Source organism: Sceloporus undulatus, chromosome 6, assembly GCF_019175285.1.
Source record: "Sceloporus undulatus isolate JIND9_A2432 ecotype Alabama chromosome 6, SceUnd_v1.1, whole genome shotgun sequence".
Taxonomy (NCBI): domain Eukaryota; kingdom Metazoa; phylum Chordata; class Lepidosauria; order Squamata; family Phrynosomatidae; genus Sceloporus; species Sceloporus undulatus.
In genome coordinates this window covers 8,758,357-8,779,024 of record NC_056527.1, presented here as the reverse complement: position 1 = coordinate 8,779,024, position 20,668 = coordinate 8,758,357, and the positions used below count along the sequence as shown (strand labels likewise).

The following is a 20,668-nucleotide window of genomic DNA, read 5'->3' as shown; positions in this document are numbered from 1 at the left end:
AAGGGAAGGGAAGGGAAGGGAAGGGAAGGGAAGGGAAGGGAAGGGAAGGGAAGAGGTTCCAAAGAGGAGGGAATGCTGGGCTGGAAGCGAAGGGGAAGTTAGAGGCTGGCATTCAGAGGGAAGGCTGTTGAAATCCATGAGGTGTCCTTGGGAGAGTCACGCTCTCTCGGCTTCAGGGGAAATCTCCTCTGCAAATCTCCTCGGAACCAATCTTGCCTAGAAAACCCTCAGGATGGGGTCATTTTAGGGTTGCCATAATCTGTAATGACCCAAATGTACACAACACACACACACACACACACACACACACCTGGAGGTTTTTAAATTAGACAAGTTAACAGAATATGCGCATGTTGTCGCCACTTTTTTTTTTAAAGGAGGGGGGAATGCACCCATTCCATTGACCAATGGTTGTAGGATGCGTCACCTTTGACGAGCGGAAGTGAATCTGATTGACAACAAGGAGGATCCATTTGAAAGCGCTACTCTGCAAATGTGAACTTCAGCAGGGCAAATTGCATCAGGGAGCTACGATCAAGGTAGAGAGTAGTGGGAACTTCTTTCTGGGGAGATTTGGTACTGGCTCAACAAATCCAGATCGGATCTACCCAGGGCAAATGAGCTAGTGGGAATGGGGCCTAGGTCAAGCATATAGGTCCAGTATTCTGTGTTCTGTAGCAAAAAGATACTATGGCCCCTACCTTTACACTCACTTCTAAGGAAGACATGAGCTGGTGATCCATCATGAGCTCTCTCCAGCAGGCTTGTGTGTTGAATTTTGCATTCTATTTCATTTTCAAACTCTCCTTTCTATTTTAGGCCCCCCCCCCTGTCTCAATATTACTAATTGCAAGTTGGAAAAACAAAGAGATAAAAACATAGGCTCTCAAATTGTGCAGTGTCTAGGGAAAAAAAAACCTGGTGCGTCATGACATCGATCTATGTAATGGCCTAGTAAATTTACAAGAAAGTTGGATTCTGCAATCCAGCAGAAAATGGTTCTTCTCTTCAAAAGAGACTGCTTTGTATCAAAAGAAAAGATATTTTCCAGCTTAGGTTTCAGGGTGGAAATGGGAAGTACTGGAGTATATTTCTAATATAATTCTTCTAATTTTAATTCTACTGAATTCCACTCCACTTACAAGAGTTTGCTTGCTGGGATTAGAAAGGGGTGATCCTTCCACATGTCAAGCCCAGAGCTTGGAAAGCTATTTTTAAAAAGTAACATTTTAAAAGCTAATGCCCTTGTATTACAATATTTAAAAGTAACTTGTTGTGTGGTTTGTTACTTTTTACAAATTACAAATGTGCAAAACCCCAAATAAAATTCTTTTTAAAAAAGCTCTTTTAACGTAACTAGAAAATGCTACTCGTTGCATTGGTAGGCTGGCTTTGTCCCTTTTTATTATGTTACTTTTTGCACTTGGCTGTTACCAGCTTCTATGTCAGGGAGGCAGTGGATCTGCACCAGGTTTTGTTTCAATGTTAGCAAAACTCATCCAAGTAAATTCAGGACTTTGGATAGTTCTGTTAAAGTTCAAACTAAATCACAGAATCATAGAGTTGGAAGAGACCTCAAGGGCCATCCAGTCTAACCCCCTGCCATGCAGGAACTCCCAATCAAAGCATCCCTGACAGATGGCCATCGTAAAAGAAGGAGACTCCACCACCCTCCGAGGCAGTGTCTTCCACTGTCCAACATCTCTTATTGTCAGGAAGTTCCTCCTAATGTTTAGGTGGCATCTTTTTTCCTGTACCTTCCTGTCATCTTTTAAAATTCTCTTCTCCAGGCTAAACATACCCAGCTACCTAAGCTGCTATTAAAAGGGTTTGATGGTTTCCAGACCCTTCAACATTTTGGTTGCCCTCCTATGACATGATCCAGCTTGTCAGCATGTATGATCCAAGAGTGGATTCACCGCTCTAGTGACATGGGGGCCAAACCAGACAGGCACTGCTTTTGAAATGTAACTTCACAGGATCTTTGTTACCATAACCAAACATTGTAACAACAACAATAGGCAATGTGATACAGGTAACTATGATACTTATACTGGGTTGCTTCAAAGTTCTGATCAGCTTCCCACACTGAAAGGAATGGTGTACCCACATATGTGTTGATTAGGGCAAAAGCATTCAGCAAGAGACCACCTCAACGTTCTTTAATGTTTTCTTTGCTAGCCATCTTAGAACAAAGTAACAAATCATATAATTAACTGACAGAGGATCTCTTTGATCAGGGGATAATCCTCAAAAGCACCTGAAGGCGTCTTCAACTTACCACTTGCAGCAAAGCCAGGTAGCCCGCACCAACGTTATCAAAGTTGACTCTGACTTTTGTCCAGTACAACTCTCCCGTTTCGTTCAAGTTTTGGCAATCACTCATGTTGTTGACAATTGTGTGGTTCAAAGGTTCATCACCTTCTGTCTTGTTAATGCACTTCCCAAACTTTCCAGCAAACAAGTTGACTCCCATGATGCTGAAGATGAGCCAAAAAATGAGGCAGACAAGCAGAACGTTCATGATAGAAGGTATGGCGCCTACCAAGGCATTGACCACCACCTTTGATGAATGAGAAGAAAGCAGGCAGTTATCACTAGGGGTTTACTGTAAGCCACAACTCCAAAGTGGCTACTCTACGCACTGTGCTAAGTCTGGGCCAGAGTCCTGAAAAAAAGTGGGCCAGCATTCTGCAGTGAGACTGAAAAACTAGTGGACAGTCCTTCCATTTTGTGTGATACCATGGGTATTAAACTGTGTGCATGGGCTGCTCTTCATGACTGACTGGAGATCAAGTTGCTAGCTCCTGCTGAAGACAGTAGCCAATCTGTTGCCTTTCAGTTGTTTTGGTCTCAGATTCCCAGCAACCAATGGCCAGTTCCTATCAGCTTGGCCAATGATCGGGAATTGTGGGAGTAATGATCCAAAACATCTGGATGACACCAGGCTGTTTTAACAGCTCCATGTCTATAATAAATTATTTGGACCTGAAGCTGGAGTGGTGGTGAAGGATGGAGGTGTAATGACCATATTACACAGGTGAGATAAAAGTCACTTCACCCACTCAGTTCTTTGCTGAGCTGGAGATGTTAAAGTAGTTATTCTCAACATCTAGTCCTCCATAAGTTTTCATCACCAATTTCCAGAATCCCTTACCAATGGTCATGCTGTCTGCAGCTTCTGGAAGGTGACCTCCAAAACATCTGGAGGACCAAAGAAGACCAGGAAACACAAAGTTTAAGCAATAGTGCAGTCTCTGGATCAAGGGCTGATGTAGAACTTGATGACCTGATTCCTCATTTATTGATGTCATCAAAAGCGTGAACATTTTATATGTGGTTAAAATCTTCCAAGTATCCAGTTCAAAATTCTTTGGATGCACTTAGCTAAAAGTGTAATATTTATAGTGACCTATCTCCTGGTTAGTCGCATGTATACCATTGTTCCTCTGATGTCAAAGATGTATTCTCAGAATAGCTATAGCTCCAAGGAACATGATGGACAGAACGAGAACGAGAAGCTTTTTTTTCCTGATTAACAAAATTATATTGTGAAACTCAGATTCAGTTTCCACACACAAAAATAAACCATTCTAGACAGAAGTGACCCCAACCCTGTTTGAACATACCCTCCTTTTTGGATCTATACAATGTGTGAAATGCATAGTCAAGGTATTGTAGCCAGTAGTTCCTGTTACTATAAGGGAGCTCAAGAAATCAAAAATCAGTGACATAATGGATGTTTTATAGGAATCTCCATAGGATATCTTTACCTAGTTTTGACAGTTATCCAGTCAATGATACAACTCATTTGGCAGAGGAAAAGGCAAGTGCCCCTCTCTACACCCGAACTTGGAAGAGCTACCTTTGGGGGGAGAAATCTCCCAGAATCCCCCAGCAACATGTCTCCAATATTCCAGGAGCTGCATCTAAAAAGTAACTTTTTCAAAGTCTGAATTCTACTATTCATCTAGTAGTAAAATGTGAGATGGGTGGTCTGCATGGAGAAGCAACTGGCAGATGGTAAAGGACAGATCTCTGTGTGCCATGCGACCACTTAGCCAGCCCACTGCTCTCAGATGGTGTGGAGGATGTTGTCTCCTTGCCATAGTTGAAATGACATTGCATGATGTATCAAGTGAGTTATTGTACAGGGAACACAGGGGATGACATCTTGTCCTTTATTTCTGGCTGTAAGATGTCCTGGGTCATCCCTGCACATGACAGCCTACTTTGTACAACTGTTCCTTCCTTTTGTGAGGTGGAAGAAATGGTTGCCATGCATATCATCTTCCACTTCACACATTACATGATATATGTGGAGGAGGTGATATTCTTCTATTCTTTCAGCTCTAGGTTTAGAGTTGGCTTAGATCACCTTAAAACTAGTGTGTAAATTTGAGCCAACCTACCATTGATCCATGGATGGGGAACTTGAGGCCTTTCAGATGTTGTTTGCCCACAATTCCCATCAACTGTAGTAGCATATCAAATGGTGCAGGATCATGGGAACTGTAGTCTCACCATCTGGAGGGCCATATGTTCCTGTACCTGATCCTAATCCTAAAACACAGTCTTCTCACTTTGTATATATTCATCTGCAGAATTCTGCTTTCCCATGGATCCCAAGCTGGATCCAGTGAATGCTATAGCTAATTTAATTGGGCATGCAAAATAATACTGTACAACTTAGGATATGGTCATGTAAGATCTGTTCAAGATTTGAATGATGCCAGTGTGAATGACTGACTTTAGAAAAGTTTAAGACCAAATAAAAAGAATATCAGTCACTATCATGGTAAGGACTCACATTTATGATATGGCTCTGAGGCAATGAAAATGGATTGTGTAGCAGGGCACACATCAACATCACTGGCATGAAATACTCACTAATATTAACATGCATTCCAGAGGAGAACATGACAACCAAATCACAGACACATCACATTTTAAACCACCAGATACAGTATGAAAGGTATGCATGCAGCACTTCACATTAAAACACACAAGCCACAACCCAGCAAATGATAGTCAGGATTAAGCAACAAGATGGTGCTTAGGTGCAATGAACTTGAATTGTATTGACTTTGGTTGTATTTAGTTCAGTTATGGCAACCTTTATCTGGATCACTGTTTAAACATATTGAAGGTTTGGAAAGTCTTCTATAAATCAAGCATTTTTACAGACTTTGACAACCCTGCCAACTGAATTGTTATTCTACTCTTTGTGGCTTTGGTCATCTGTGAAACTGAAATGGAGACAAAATGGTATTGATCTTGGTGGACAAAATTATATTTTGATTCAAGTGAGAATGGGTTACAAAAAATGCCACTCGTCTAACAGGCCAATGTCCAACTTTCTGAAAAGCCAATAAAATAACATTCATTTCACCATTATATTTTTGGCTTCTGTAAGGGAGAAGTGTGTCAGGGAGGGAAATCTCCAGATTTTATATAAAAAAGAGGTGATTTACTCTGGTACTTTAAAAACAACAACCACTTTTATGAGATTTACAAACACGGGCCATTCATTTGTAATTATTTGTTGAGTTTCTACAACTATCATTCTTTTATTGATTTAGAACAGCCTTCCTTCTATTGGATGCCCTCAAGATTTGTTGGATTACAACTCCCGTCATCGCCATCTGTTGCTTTGCTATAAACCAATGCTCATGTTCCCAGTTTGAGGAAAGAGTTACATTCATGATCATCTGGAGAACATGCATAATAGGACAGTTTTGAAAACGAAGAACAACTTATCATAAGAAAAGGTTATGATAAACATGAGTGAAGAAATCTCTCATTCTGTTTGTGAATATGTGTGTACACATTTTCATGAAAAGCAGACTTTCGCTTAAGCATCTAAGAGTCCAGTAAACCTTTCTGAGGACCCTGACTTCAATTATTTTGTATATGACATTTTTATTGACACAACAAACAGATGTATGGCATTTTTATTAACAGAATCCACAATCTTTATCCAGACTAAAACTGCAAAACAATCACCTTTCTAAAAAGTGGTTAAAATGAAACCTTTTTTGGGTGTGTTTGTGTGGGAAAGAGGCACCTACAATGCTTTGGCTCAACGTCCATCTGTGCCAGCCCAGAAGTACTGCAAATATGAGCGATTTAAAAATGAAAAGAGTGGATTTCTAAAAACGAAGCACTGCGAAACAACAAGCATGCAGAGGATCAGGCCAAAACCATGCAAGTAAAAGGCAACGCACAGGAGGAACTAGGCCATGCGTGATCTCACTAACCCTCTCCTATTCCACACTGAGTTTAGAAAAACTCAAAACAGATAAATAGACAAGAGACAAATATATCATGCTGTGCCTTTCCAGATGAATCAAAAGAGGTCTAATGTTCCCCACATTTGTTGTGACCTGAAGCATGAATCCTATTGAGTCCTTTTGGTGCAAATCGATCTAAGTCTCACTGAAGGCAGGAGATGAAATTTAGAAAAATGCTAAGACTCTTCTTGTGAATCGTCAATTGTGATTGGTCATAAAGATGTCTTACCAATTTAACAAAGCTAATTTCTTTAGAATCCTGGAAGATTGTACACTGGGAGCTTGTTATCTGCTGGGGTTTGGTTCCAGGATCCCCCATGGATACCAAAATCTGTGGATGCTCAAGTCCCATTAAATATAATGGCAGAGCAAAATGGCGTCCCTTATGTAAAATGGCAAAATCAAGGTTGGCTATTTGGAATTTATACTTTTTTGGAATATTTTCAAGTTGTGGATGCTTGAATCTGTGGATAAAAAAATCCATGGATAAGGAGGGCTGACTGTAAAGGGGATTTCCTTTCCTTTCTTTTGGTTTAGTCTGAAAGAATGTAAATTTTTAAATGCCCTGTCACCTTCAACCATACCTATGTCAAGGAAGGATGATCTGTTCTCTCAGGTTATGTTTTAGGTTTGGCCTATATATGATAAAGGATGTTGAGTTCAGCTCTGAGGGACAAACCGGACACGGCCAACAGATATATATATATTTGAAGTAAATATTAGATTGGACTATGGCAGAAACAGGCTGCAAATCATTTTTCTGCCTAAGATAAAGGACAAGATGGAACTTTCATCTATGGACAAAACCCAACCAGACAGACTGTTGATTCTTACTTCAACAGTGGGGATCTGATGGTACTCTTGACTTCACCAGAACTATAGGGTGCTAAGGATAGGTCACAAATCAGGTTCAGTTTTGACTCTTTCCCAGTTTTCAACATCTGCTGTCTCATCTCACTTAATGGCAAGACCAACCCCTAGGGAACATGATTTAACATTTTGCACCTGTTTTAATCTTGATACCAAAGGGGCCTTCCTCTTATCTGCTATATGCATCAAGAGGAGCTACCACCTCCCATGGCTGATCTCAGTCTAGATCAGGGATCTCCTGAGCTTCCTCTTTACCTTTTCTTAAAACAAACAAAGAAAGCAAAGCCACCCACAACAAAACACATTAAATGTCTTGGGTCCAAGATATCCAAAGGACCATATCTCCCTGTATGAGCCCATTAGGGTTTTAAGATCAGCTGGAGAGGCCCTCCTGTCTTTCCCACCACCTTCTCAGCTCATTTGGTAGGAACAAGGGAGGGCCTTCTTAGTGGCTGCTCCCACACTTTGGACTCCTTCCCCAGAAAGGCCAGGCTGGCCCTGTCCTTGCTGCCCTCCTGGTAACAGGTTAAAAATGCTCTCAGTCTTTACTGTTGAGGTTGGGCTCTTTATGTTATGTTGTGCTGGATTTGAAATATTTTAAGGGTCTGTATATATTTTTTAGTTTTTCCTTTTTATTTTTTAATGCATTTTAATATTTTAAATTATTCTAATATACGATTGCTTAATTGTCTATTTTATACTTTCATATAATTTTGTAAAGATTTCAACTATATTGTTTAAAATGTTGCTAGCCACCTTGAGTCCCATTATTAGGAGAAAGGTGAGATATAAATGAATATAATAATAATAATAATAATAATAATAATAATATGATTGCTAAAGCAATGACTGGTGGCTTTTGCTTCAGCGAGCTGAGAAATCTGCTCTGGCTTTTAGCTTGAACTGCAAAGGAACTATCTAAGCTGCTGGATGACTTTTGACTATAGAGTTCAGTCCTTGAAAATTTTAGACAAAATTCCAGAGCACATTCACTGCTTCAACAAAGTCCAGCAACTGCAACCATGCTAAAGTTTGACTGAAGTCACATCTTTCCCCAGTGTGACTCTTGCCTCAGGCTGCCTATCCTTCACATTTGCTTCTGATGCTCAGTCAAGTCACTATCACAGGTCCACTGACTTCAAAGATGTTTAATGAGATCCATGAATTTGAAAAAGAGGCTATTGGTCTCATCTTGTGTCCCCTTCTCCCCCCCCCCCCCCCCCCCACCCCCACCCACTAGCTATTTTCGTCCTTCCTGCTTGATATATTTGTACCTTGGTGCTAAAAGGACTTAATACATCTCTTATGGGGGCTGATCTTGTACATTCTGGAGCACATCATCAGCTGGTAATAATGCTAAGCTTTAGTATCCCTGAATCATGGTTAAGTGTGGCGAAACTTGCTAAAAATAAAATGAGTTTACTGCGGCACATATTTGTAATTATTCCTCACTCTGAGCAGCAAGTAGATGCTGCCATGTTCAGAGATCACTTAAAGAGGAGGTAAAACAGCTGGTCCAACTGAACCCTGTAGGGAGGGGTTGGATATTGTGTGGCCCATGGCCTTCATCACAAGGGGTGGGCTCCTCTGTGATGTTTAAGCCTTCACAGATCCCCTAGGACTTCCCCTCCAGCTTCCAAAGTGTTTCTTCCCCAACCAAAGTCTGCCATTTGGAGGTTAAGAATATTTCTGGAGGGGAAGTTTTGCATTTAAAGGCTCTTTTGAACCCTACTCCATCCTAAAACCACATTCTCCAACATTTTACAGATGAAAACAGGGACACATATGTCCATGCATCATTGGAGTGTGGTCAAGATGGCAAAAGTTACTAATGCAGAATAATGCACAAGCTAGGAGAGGCTGCAGCAGTTTGCTTTTGCTTGAGCCTAATGGGAAGGGCACAATTCTGCCCTCTCCTCTTCCCCTCTCCTCTCCACTTTGCTGAGCTAAATGAGTGCAAACTACTTTTGTGCAGTTTGCAATAACTGAAATAAACTAAGGGGAAAATGGGGAAAAGAGAAGAAAAATGGGATTGCACTCAAGAAATCAGAAGAAGACTAGGATTTAGAAGGAAAGCTATGAAAAAACTAGACAAAATCTTAAAATGCAAAAATATTAAACTGAATACCAAAGTTAAGATCATCCAAGCCCTCATATTTCCCATCACCATATATAGTTGTCATAGCTGGGCAATGAAAAAAGCTGATTAAAAAACCCACCCCTTCGTTTGCAGGACCTGAGCAGAGCAGAGCAGCGCAGCTCAGGACAGAGGAGTTTGGAGGTGTCTCATTCACAGGGTCACCGTTAGTCGAGGGCAGTTAACAACCACAATTTTGGGGAATTTGAGGAGGTGTTGCTTGTCACAGATCCATGTAACAAGTGATATTTTGGTGAAATTCTTGTCTACATAACCATTAAAGGCACTAGAGCCCTTTCCAGACTTCCGGTGTGTGTGGGAGAGGCGTCAAGCTGCATTTCAAGGGAGCTCCAAGAAATGCCGCTCTGTGCTGCAAAAGGGAATCTGTTTCCCTTGCCAGACAATATCGACACCAAGGTATATATTCCTTTGGGAATGCAATTTTGCAAGCAAATGCACACACACACACACACTCTACTAGGAAGTAAGCCCTCTCAGGTTAATGTGTTTTGACCACACTCTGATTTTGCTCTGTCAGTGTCCTGGTTTTCATTTGCAAAAAGTTGGAAGATATGTAAGCTATCTTTTATTTTCCGCATGAGAAAACTGCCATAATAATGGATTGGACTCAGATTTAAGTTAGTTTCAGAGCAGACTTAATGAAATCCATGGGACCTAAATCATTAATGACTGCAGTAGGTCTACTCAAAGTACAGCTACTTCTGGGTCTAATCCAATGGACTTGTGCTACCATGCCATTTTCTCTCCTGAGTGTTACTGAAATGAAGACAAGTAGGACACACTCTTGTAAATTGGGATATGCCTTCAGAGTCACAAGTGCATGGCTTCCCTTCCCCATGTGCAGTTCTTCATGCACAGACTGGAAAAGACTATGACCAGTTTTAAAATATTTAATAGCATTGAAATACGGTCATTGAAATGCACAATGGCTTACAAACAATAATAATGACTGTGAAATAATTTGGCTTTGCTAAATTACAGCATGTGCTTCTACAGTTATGAACAGATAACAATGTATGAGTGTACCTGTTTGCTATTAAAATACAGCCCATTTATTATTAGTCCACATCTTTTTTTTAAGATGGAAAGAGTATGGTTTTAACAGGAAAAATTATGAAGATATCATATACTTGAACCACCAAGCAATAATCCTATTTAAGGACTTACAGCCTGCTTTTCAATTCAAATGAGTTCTTGAAGTGGGCAACTTTTTAAAAATATTAAAGTGGGGGGGGGGGGGGAACCCCTCCAAAAGAATGAAATCACAGCAGCAGGGGAATGATACTACAAATTAGGTCCATCACATTTGGAAGCTAATATCCTTCCTTAAAAGGGGAGGAAAGCCTTTATAGCCTCTCTGAACAGGCTGAATCCCCAAATCTGATGAATGTTAGTAATGATCCAGGGCAGCTGGTGACTCTCAGCTGAGTGAAGGGGAAGGTCAGAGGGTGACCATAAGGCCAATGTAAGATAGAGGCTTACTGAAAGAAATGTATCCTCAAACAAGGAACATTTAGCTGCAAAAGTATTAAGCGCTTAGAAATCTCAAGGAAAAGAAAATTGATCATTTATAGGGCACTCTGACGCTACCATTGATTAAGTGGGACTTCGTACTAATAAGAGGAACAATAAAAATTGTTGTTGTTGTGTGTCTTTAAGTCAATTTGGACTTCTGGCAACCCTATGATAGGTTTTTCTTAGCAAGTATTGTTTGGGGAAGTGCCATTGCCTTCTTTGAAGGCTTAGAGAGTGCTCTTTGCCCAAGGCACCCAGTGGGTTTCCATGGCTGAGTGGGGATTTAAGCCCTGGTTTCCCAGAGTCCTGGGCCAATGCCTCAAGTACTGCAGCATGCTGGGCCTCAACTATAACAGCACTAATAACAATAACTGGAAATGTAAGTTAAAGAGTCACCATGAATAATTTTCACTTGGTGCCCACTTAGTAATTTGTCATTATGGTGTCATCACTGCTGTTGAACGATTGACTAATGTATATCCAGTATACTCCTATGATTTGCTATATGTTGTCAGATGCTGTTGCTGGATAACCTTTCAAAAACTGGTATGCATGTAGGCTTGTCTGTGCTTGCTTCAGAGCCAGATTGCACAGCTTAAATGCTGATGAGTTGCCAGGAATGTTCTTAAATAAAGTGCTGTCTTCAATTCACTAATGCTTCAGTTTGTGAACCTTAAACAAGGCAGGTTTCCCCTATATGTTGTGCAGCCTGACTACAGTGAGTAGGAGGCTCCCTTCTTCTGCTCCATCTTTTTTTTACTACAACTCCAAGTAAGCCTCTGCCTCTGGATCAGCATGGTCACTGGCCGGGGTGGCTCAGAAATGTGTGGAGTGACATTTTCAAAGCTTTGAGGAAATGATATAGAGGGTCCCTAGAAGAGTCAGGAGAACCAGGAGAGAAAATGGACAAATTTGCAAAAGGTTGCAGAGGAGAGAAATACTCATGATCACTCCTCATTTTCAAAGAGACAGACACATCCTTGGCTGCAGACCTCCTGTTCTTAATGACAAGAGAGTTTTGAATTCTATATTTCCAGATTAGATCTAAACTGTTGTGTCTGAGGTATATAACACTCAAATCTGGGTACCCACTTTTAAGTAGTTCACACATAACTCTTGGCGTGTGTGTTTCTGCTTTCAAGTTGCTTGCCACCTTATGGGAGCCCCATGAATTTCATAGAGTTTTCTCAGGCAAGGAATACTCAGAGGTAGCTTTGCCTGTTCCTTCCTCTGAAATATAGCCTACAGTGCTGGTATTCATTGGTGGTTTCCTGTCCAGGGGGAAAGGGGTGATGGCTCCTACCAAAGCACTCCTCAAGAAAGCCAACTCTTGATTTTGGTTTTACCATTACTCATACTGCAGCTGCTGAGTTGTTCTGGAGCTCTCTCAACTCTCAACCTCTGTTCGGATGGGAGAGTTCCAGTACAACTTGTAGGAGGAGTGGATGCAAAACCAAAAGTGGATTTGCCACTCCAACATGAAGGGATTCACTGTCTACCCCCATATTCTGGACATGCACAGTCTCACCTCTGCTCTTTACCATATCACATATAGACCTCATTCACACTATATAATAAACCAATTTTCAAACTGGTGTAAAACGGTTTAAAGGGCCCTTGTTTGTATGTGCACCAAATTTCTGGTGTGGTTTGCCGGGGGTGGTGGTGTAGCACTAAACCTAGTTAAACCGGTTTTTCCAAATCCGCAGCATTTCCCACATATTTTTAAATGTATCAAATTGGCACAAGTGTGAATGCACTGTCAATTGGATTTAGTTCCCTGTAGCACAGTCACTCCTGTGATGCAACACCATTTTGTTTGAACCTATCCATGAATGTGAACACAAAGTGGAGTAAATTGATATGGGCAGATTCGATCATGATTTGAATAGTGTGAACATCTATTCGGCGCTAAATTGCATCATTGCTTCGACTCAAATTATTATGCAGTGTGAATGAGGCCTTACTATCTTTTTCGGTGATCTAAGGAAACCCTCTTGAAAGTATCTAAAAGTCAGGAGAAATAAGCCATGGACCTCTTTCTTGTATTAGTCTCTTTATTATGAGACTTTCTCCTCATACAGATATAGGGATCCTTCCATCCTCCAGATGGTTTGGTAGATCAATTTCATCAGCCCCACGTACAGATATGTGGGACGTGTAATCTAAATCTCTGGAGGGCCAAAGGCTCTTCATCCCATGAAAGCCTATCAGACAACCTATTAGGAAATAATGGGGGGAAGAATATGTCCTTTTAGAAGATGAACTGATTAGGCAGGCCTTGACCCAGCTGAAAGATACCTGTACTGAAGCATCACTAAAATAATTAGAATTTATGCAAAGTCTCAACTACGTTGTACTCTACGTTGTACCACCTCAGTTCCATCTGGAAAGACGACAACTCTATTTAAAAAAAACCAGTCAGTGGGTTGTTCAGCTGTGTTCTGCCCCTAACAACAAATCCTGCTATTTTGATTTTTGTCCTGACAAGTAGGATTACATTTTTTTTTACAAGCAAGGCTGGACCAAATGTACTGCAACTAGACAGAAAACAATTATGTGCAAATATGGCACAATCATGCATGAGGAAGGGAACACAAAATGCAGACTGAAATGCTCCAGCACAGGCAGATGCAAATGAATGTCATGTTCACAAACAAGGGAGTTTTGTAAATCAGTGTATTAATGAAAACATCTCCATTTGCAAAGCTAGCTCAGAGAAAAGCATGTTGTGGCTGCAAAATGCAAACTCCTCTAAACACTTGTGTGATTGCAATGAAACAGGAATGATCAAAGAAAATCTGCCACAACTCTGAGCATAATTTCAGGAAAGAACGTGTTGTGTATTTTCTTATTGGATTTTTAAAAAATCACCCCCTCCCACCTTAACAATGCATTTATTTACTGGAAATCTGCACTTTTGTTCTGAAAACATGAATTTCATGGAAATGTTTGCATCATCTCGATTTACATACATCTAGTCCCAAACTCTTGAAAACGTGGAACACTGAAAACACAGACACATAAGATGGGAAAGGCAAAAGCTTTGAAAAGTTGTTTGGGAGGAGCTATAACTATTCCGGGAGTTATAGTCCAAAAAGTTTCTTTCTCAAGTTCTGGGGAGGGGGGGGGGGGGCAACAAGCCAGCAATTCAACTTCCCTAGCTACCTGCCAGCATTTTAGCACACTGGGAATTATCACAAGCATTTCCCTCACAGGCATAACATGCTATAAGCAAGAAATAGGAATGAACAAGGTGCTAGTCATCAAGGGAACAGTAAAGGTAGTGCCGAATCTTTGCGAACTGCCTATGTGCAAAACACTCACAAGCTATGTATACAACAAGAAGCCACATGTGCAGTGAAATGTAAAATGGAAGAAAAGGAAAGCATTTGGGAATGATACAGCAGAGAGTTGGAAGGGTAGATATTTATGCAGTGATGGCTTCCATGTCAGAGGAGCTCTGAATCCATTCCATGTGTGTACATGCTTTCAAGTTACATGTTGACTTATGCCTATCCCATGAATTTCATAGGGTTTTTATAGGCAAAGAATACTCAGAGGTGGCGTTGTCAGTTCCTTCCTCTAAAATATAGCCTATAGTAGCTGGTCTTTATTGGTAGTCTCCCATCCAAGTACTAACCTGGGCTGAGCCTGCTTAACTTCCAAGATTACAATATTTGGGTATCATAACTCTTGGATTAAGACTGGAGATCTGCTGCTGATTCAGTCCATTTCAGCTCAGAATACTAGACCTCAATAAATTATATCATGACTCTTGGACTAGGATAAAATGTATTGAGGTCTAATAGTCTGAGCATGGGACAGTAGTTTGAGTGTTGGACTACAACACTGGAGACTAAGGTTCAAATCTCAGTTTAGCCATGCAAATCCACTGGGAGACCTTGGGCAAGCCATACTCTTGCAACCTCAGAGGATGGCAATGACAAACCCTCACTTAAGAAACTTCCCAAGAAAACCCCATGATAGGCTGGGCTTTAGGGCTACCACAAGTTAGAAAAGACTTGAAGGCACACCACCACCACCACCACAAGTATTCTGAGCTGAATGGGACTGAATCATCAGCAGATCTCTAGGATTTTTGTAAGCAGAGAAAGCACTTGTGTTACCCTGGGTTGGAATCATCGGGATGCAAAAGAAACCAAAATATGAGGAGACAGAAATCTTAAGCTATCTGTGAACGTGCCTCCAATATATGTCATGTGTTGTCCAAGTATGGTTGCTTTTATGTCCTTCCATGGTGGCTTTAGCACTGGCACAAAAGTTGGCTCCAACCTAGCCTGGTTTATTTTTATATTTATATATTGATAGGATAGCAAATGCTTGATGCAGCAGGGGTCAACAATAGTTGCTCCCATCTTCTTCCTAAATGTTCATAACCGTTGTAACCCAGAGCTGTATGTGCCTCATGTCTTGGCCTGGATATCCCAAGCCAGTCTATTTTTTCCAGGTGTGGCAGAGAATAATATGTAGCTACCATAAAGTGAAAGGGTACTATTTTGTTAATCTCAGTCCAGTTGGATTCTGTGGGTGAAATGGAGAGAAGGTGCCATCTTGTTCTTTGCCTTAGGCAGCAAAATGACTTTGCCCCTTATCTTTCTGGATTAGCCCCTAAAGCAGGTAACAGTAAAGTGTAGAACAACACTTTCAGTTGAATCTTTGGTTGCAGCAGGCCAAAATAAAGAAATTATCTCCCACTCTTATAAAATCTTTCAGAAGTCTTCCACAGACCTTCCAGAAATTTGTACAGTTTTGATTCTAAGTGGATATGTCTAGACCAGGGGTTCCCAACCTGTGCTCCAAGGAGCCCTTAGGGCTCCCCATGCACTTCCCTATTAAAAAAAATGAATGAAATTCAAAATAAAAATTGAATGAAATTAAAGAATAAGAATATATTCTTATATATACTCCTAAACACCATTAACTTGTAAGGCATAGGGTAGGCCTCTTAGGGGCTCAGACATAAAAATAAGGGCTCCACAAGTGAAAAAGGTTGGGAACCCCTGGTCTAGATTATAAGCAAAATATGATCATGATTTTTTTGTAATACAGCATTACATATTTATGTGTTTTTGTGGTTTTATATAGTGCCCCGAAGAAGGCCTTAAGAATATTCATAGGCCAAAATGTACCAGGTTTTCTAGGTAATAAATTATCATTTGAGATATGTCATCTTTTCATGTGGATTATATTGCATGCAGCAGACCCTCCAAATGTCTTGATTTGGTAGGGAGTGTCCTCATTGATTCTCTCTCATCCCATTTTTTTCAACTGCTTTTAAAATGTCCCAGTTTCTCTCTCTTTCTCCTACTTCCCCCATTGTCTTCAACTTATTTCAGTTGCTGAAAACTGAAACAAGTGTAAAAGTAGTTTGAATTCAATTAATTTAGCAGGGGGCAGAGGAGAGTTGAGGACAGAATCTTGCCCTTCCCTGTAGACTCTGATAAAAGCAAACTGCTGCTGCATCTCCTAGCTTGTACATTCTTCCTCATTTATAGCTTTTGCCTATTTTAAATAACCTGATGTTGCTTAGGCTGCTTCTGCACTGCAGAAACAATCCAGGTTGACACCACTTTAACTTGCTATGCAATTTTGGGAATTGTAGTTTTGTGAGTCATTTAATGTTCTCTGTCAGAGCACTCTAGTGCTACAACAAATTATAGTACCCAGAATTCCATAGCATTGAGCCATGGCAGTTAAACTGGTGTCAAACTGGATTATTTCTGCAGTGTGGATGCAGCCTTGACCACACATGTCCTGGTTTTCATCTGTGAAACGTTGAAGGTTATAATACAACCAGATATTATCTCAGCCTGAAATGGGCTTGTAAATAGATGCAAGAGAAGGCATGCAGCAGGGTTAGCTCACAATGAACTCCTCCAAAGAAGGAATTGGTCAAAACTGAAGCTATGCCTACAAGCAAACAGAATGATTTTGTGGCAGAAAGAGGGAGCATTTTGCAACATATGCCATTCCTGATTGTTTCATTTACAGCATTGGATGAAAAAAACAAAAACACAAAGTCAAACAGAATGAATGAATGATGCAGCTGGATGTTGATGGACACATGGGCTTCAATGATGGATCTTGTTGGGGAGGGGTTAAGTTGAATCTTACCCTCATCCCTTCAAATCGTGACAGTGCCCTTAAAGGTCTCAGAGCTCTGAGGGTCCTAAGGGATTTAATGGGACCCATTTCGGAGTATCCAAGTGTACTAGCTATGAGGCTTACTAAAGAGACCTGAATGGAGACACAAAACGGGGGAGGAAAGAAGTCCAAACGATTAGCACAAATCCTACCATTTAGCTTTCATTCTCTGGATGTTCACCTGAAAAGATAAAGCTGGTTAATCAGCGGATGAAGAAAGTGCCTAAAGGGAGGAAAATACAACATTAACCCAGCAGAAGTAGAAAAATAAGAGCAGCCACAGATATCATAATCTTTTCCATGACTCATGATATAGAACCAATGCAAAATGGAACCATAAGACTTAGGAATTGTTGGAGGTTTTGTGTTGCCTTTGTTCTGGTTGGAATCCCATTCATAAATGTTGTCTGCTTTCACTAAAGTGGCCACATGGAGCTCTGACTGATGTCAAATTTTGTTTTAAAATTGTCCAGAAAAGGGACAAGAGAGTCTAATGTGGACAGTGGGGTTTTTGAAACATAAACTTTTTAAAATGGTTTTATAAGGTAACTAAACAGAAACAATAGTGATGTAGGCGCATCTCTCATGATAAAATTATGTGCTGTCAAGAAAATGTGCTCATATGCTTTATAAGGCCTAAACATCAATTATTACTCCTTTTAAAAATGAATGTTGACAATGCCAATTAAACTGTCACTCAAATATTTGTTCATATATCTGCACAATATCAGATTTGAAAACAAAACCCAATGCTACTAGATCTCTGTTCACAGTGTTAGGCCTTTTTAAAAAAGAATTATACACATTAAGGTGTATCTGCACTATGTAGCTATATCAGTTTCATACCCCTTAAACAGCTGTGGCTCCATCCTTTAAAAAAAAACCCCTGAGATTTGTAGCTTGGTGAGCTACTCATAAGATACAAAGGTATCCTGAGAACAGCAGGATTGGGGATTAAATCAGTTTAGTCCTATAGTGCAGATGTGTATTCCAGTTATTTTGGGAACTGTAGTTCTGGGGAATGGACTAAAGCTGCCAGAATTTCAAATCCTTCACCCAAATGACCCAGAGAATGGAATCACAACAACGGATATAACTGGGTAACATGCACACATCTTGATTTTGCTCTTCATAAGTAGTAGACAAAACTACCATGTGCCACCTTAAAGAAAGAATTGACAGTGCATTACCTGTAAAAAGAGAAGAGAAGGCTTTGGTTATTTCAGACACTCCATAGACACTGAAAATGGGCATCCCTTACCCTTATGCTTTCAAATCGGGATAAGGCTCGGAGAGGCCTCAAGGCCCTCAGCGTCCTGAGAGATTTCATAGCAGCCAGGTGGTCATAACCGAGAATTGTTGCTATCTGGCAAACAACTGAAATCTGTGCAGATCGAATGGAATTTGGAAATTATTGGTCAAAATGAGAAACGAAAGGGAAGAAGGGGAAAACACACAAACACATACCCAGAGAGAGAGAAAACAGCACATTCAGGAGAGATTCCAACAACCAGGATAGATTCACTTGATTATTATTATTATTTTGAGGCAGTGTGGATGCAAAATGTGAATGAATGTTGGTTATCTTTCCATTGCTCCATCAGGTTGCAACATGCTGCACAGCCCATATCAGGGCTTGGGAATATTTAGAGAAAGACTAAAGTTCCCAGAATCCCTTGGGCATCACAGTTAATGCTGGCTGGGTGATTTTGGGAGCGCCAGTCACAAGAAAAATCCTTTCAAAGCTCTGCTCCACATTTAGAAAGTTGCTAAAGCCGAACTGTGTCATAGAATTAAGGTGGAGCTGAACTTGGGACTTTTTTACTTGAAAACTGGGGTGAATGGCAGGAAACGCACTACAGTCAATACTCCAAATCTGCAGCACTGACTTTTGCAGATTTGCTTATTGAAGGATTTGAGTGAAATGTCCTCTTTAGGAATCTCCAGGTCTCCCAGCATAACTCTGCTGGAGGTTGACCAGTGAGTTGTGATTGAAGACCTAGAGATTCATAGAGAAAAGATTTCTCTAGGCATTTGTAGATCCTCCAACACAGTTCTATGGTCAACCTCCAGTAGACATTGACCACAGAGTTGCACTGAAGGACCAAGAGATTCTTAGGGAGGTGTTTTCTCAGATATAAAAATTATTTTTAAAAAAAATTTGCCGGTTTTCTATTTTCATGGGGTTCCTGCACCCCTAACCGCAACAAATGTTCATGGCCCACTGTACTTTCCCCATTTTCTAATCTATCCAATCCAAAAGATCTATTTATCACTTAGAGAAATACAAATTGCTTGTGGAGTGCATAGCTTGGTCCCATGTCACTGGGGTGGTGAATCCACTATGAGTTTTTGAACTAACTATAAAGGAACTTTCCATGGTGCTGAACCTATTTCAAGGGTAGGGCTAGGAACCTTGGAAAGCTCCTTGATAGTTAGTTCTAAAATCCATGGTGGATCTATCATCTCACTGACCTAGAAGTCACTAGTGGTTCTTTGAGTCTTATCCCCAACTCTATCTCTGCAGAATATTTTCTTAAATTGTTAAACGTATGCCATAGGACCCGTCTTTTTTGCAAAAGATTCTCAAGCACATTATACAGTATGTTGCTCTTGGGCAATAGAGAATTTTTTAGGCCTCACTGCAAAATGGCCCCCTCTTCTACAATGAACAGAGTGCATGCTGTGAAACATACTGAAGAGTGCAGAGGAAAATAGATCATGGAAAGATGACCAAGCTGCCTGTCCAGGAAATTGTATCCAAATTTTTGGCCTCATTGATAAACCTGTATTAACCTTCCACTGAATTGGTTTCACAAATTAGCAAGCCACACAGAATGGACCCTGGGTTCAGTCCTTCTTTGAGACTAACAAGTCAGCCCTTCTCGGAACTGACTCAAAATTCACTGCAAATGTGCAGCAGTACTCCTGATATAGATCTACATGACATTAGGTGTCACTTCTTAGGATTCAGCAGTGAAGCCTGCAAAGGCTGAAAACTCTTTTTCCAGAAGAAGGAGAGTCCATAGGTGTGGACAAGATGTCTAAATACCTTGCTGTTGATTTTGGGAATATTTTGTTTCTCCCTGTCAAATGTTATTTCTAAGAGGAGACGCAACAGTATAGGCTTGGTGTTGTGGACTTGATTAAATGTGACCTGGGAAGATATTTTTAAATAATCAAACAGCTTTCAAAATCTCTGCTGACTGCCCCACATTGCCCAGGCAAATAGGGAAGTCAGCACTTTTCCAAGAGAGAGCTTTACCGCCTCTTCCTTCAACCTCCGCCACTTCCCCGGTGCAAACTTGTTAAGACCTGATTCTTTCCAACACATCTGCTTGATCCTCTCTCTTTCTATGAATGTCACACCCATAATCCCATCTCGCAGGAATGTCACACAGCAGAGGTCTACATTTTAAAAACATTATGTGCTTTAAAATAATTTTTATGTTCGGTTCATATCTGAGAGATGCAAGTCTGCTATCATTACTGAGTTGGCTTTATGCCTCTGCAAGTTCTTTCGGAGGGTAATTGTAGGAAGAGCACTGGCACAGGAGAAAATCAAAGTAAAATTTGAAAGACTACATAGCTTGGGTTGTCATCAAAACTCAGGCCTCTCTCCCACTGTAGCAGTTTTATATGTGTGAAATAGACAGATAGATAG

At 40.6% G+C, this 20,668-nt stretch overlaps 1 protein-coding gene across 1 annotated transcript in view; it reads right to left on the bottom strand.

Moving 5' to 3' along the window:
- LOC121932863 (sodium channel protein type 5 subunit alpha-like) overlaps window positions 1-20,668 on the bottom strand; it is a 345,269-nt gene that overhangs the window by 13,618 nt on the left and 310,983 nt on the right. The window contains exons 21-22 of the mRNA XM_042471901.1: window positions 16,975-17,097; window positions 2,282-2,563 (exon numbers count right to left, since the gene is read on the bottom strand). Coding sequence (XP_042327835.1) covers window positions 2,282-2,563; window positions 16,975-17,097 — 405 coding nt within the window. The remainder of the gene's footprint in view (window positions 1-2,281; window positions 2,564-16,974; window positions 17,098-20,668) is intronic.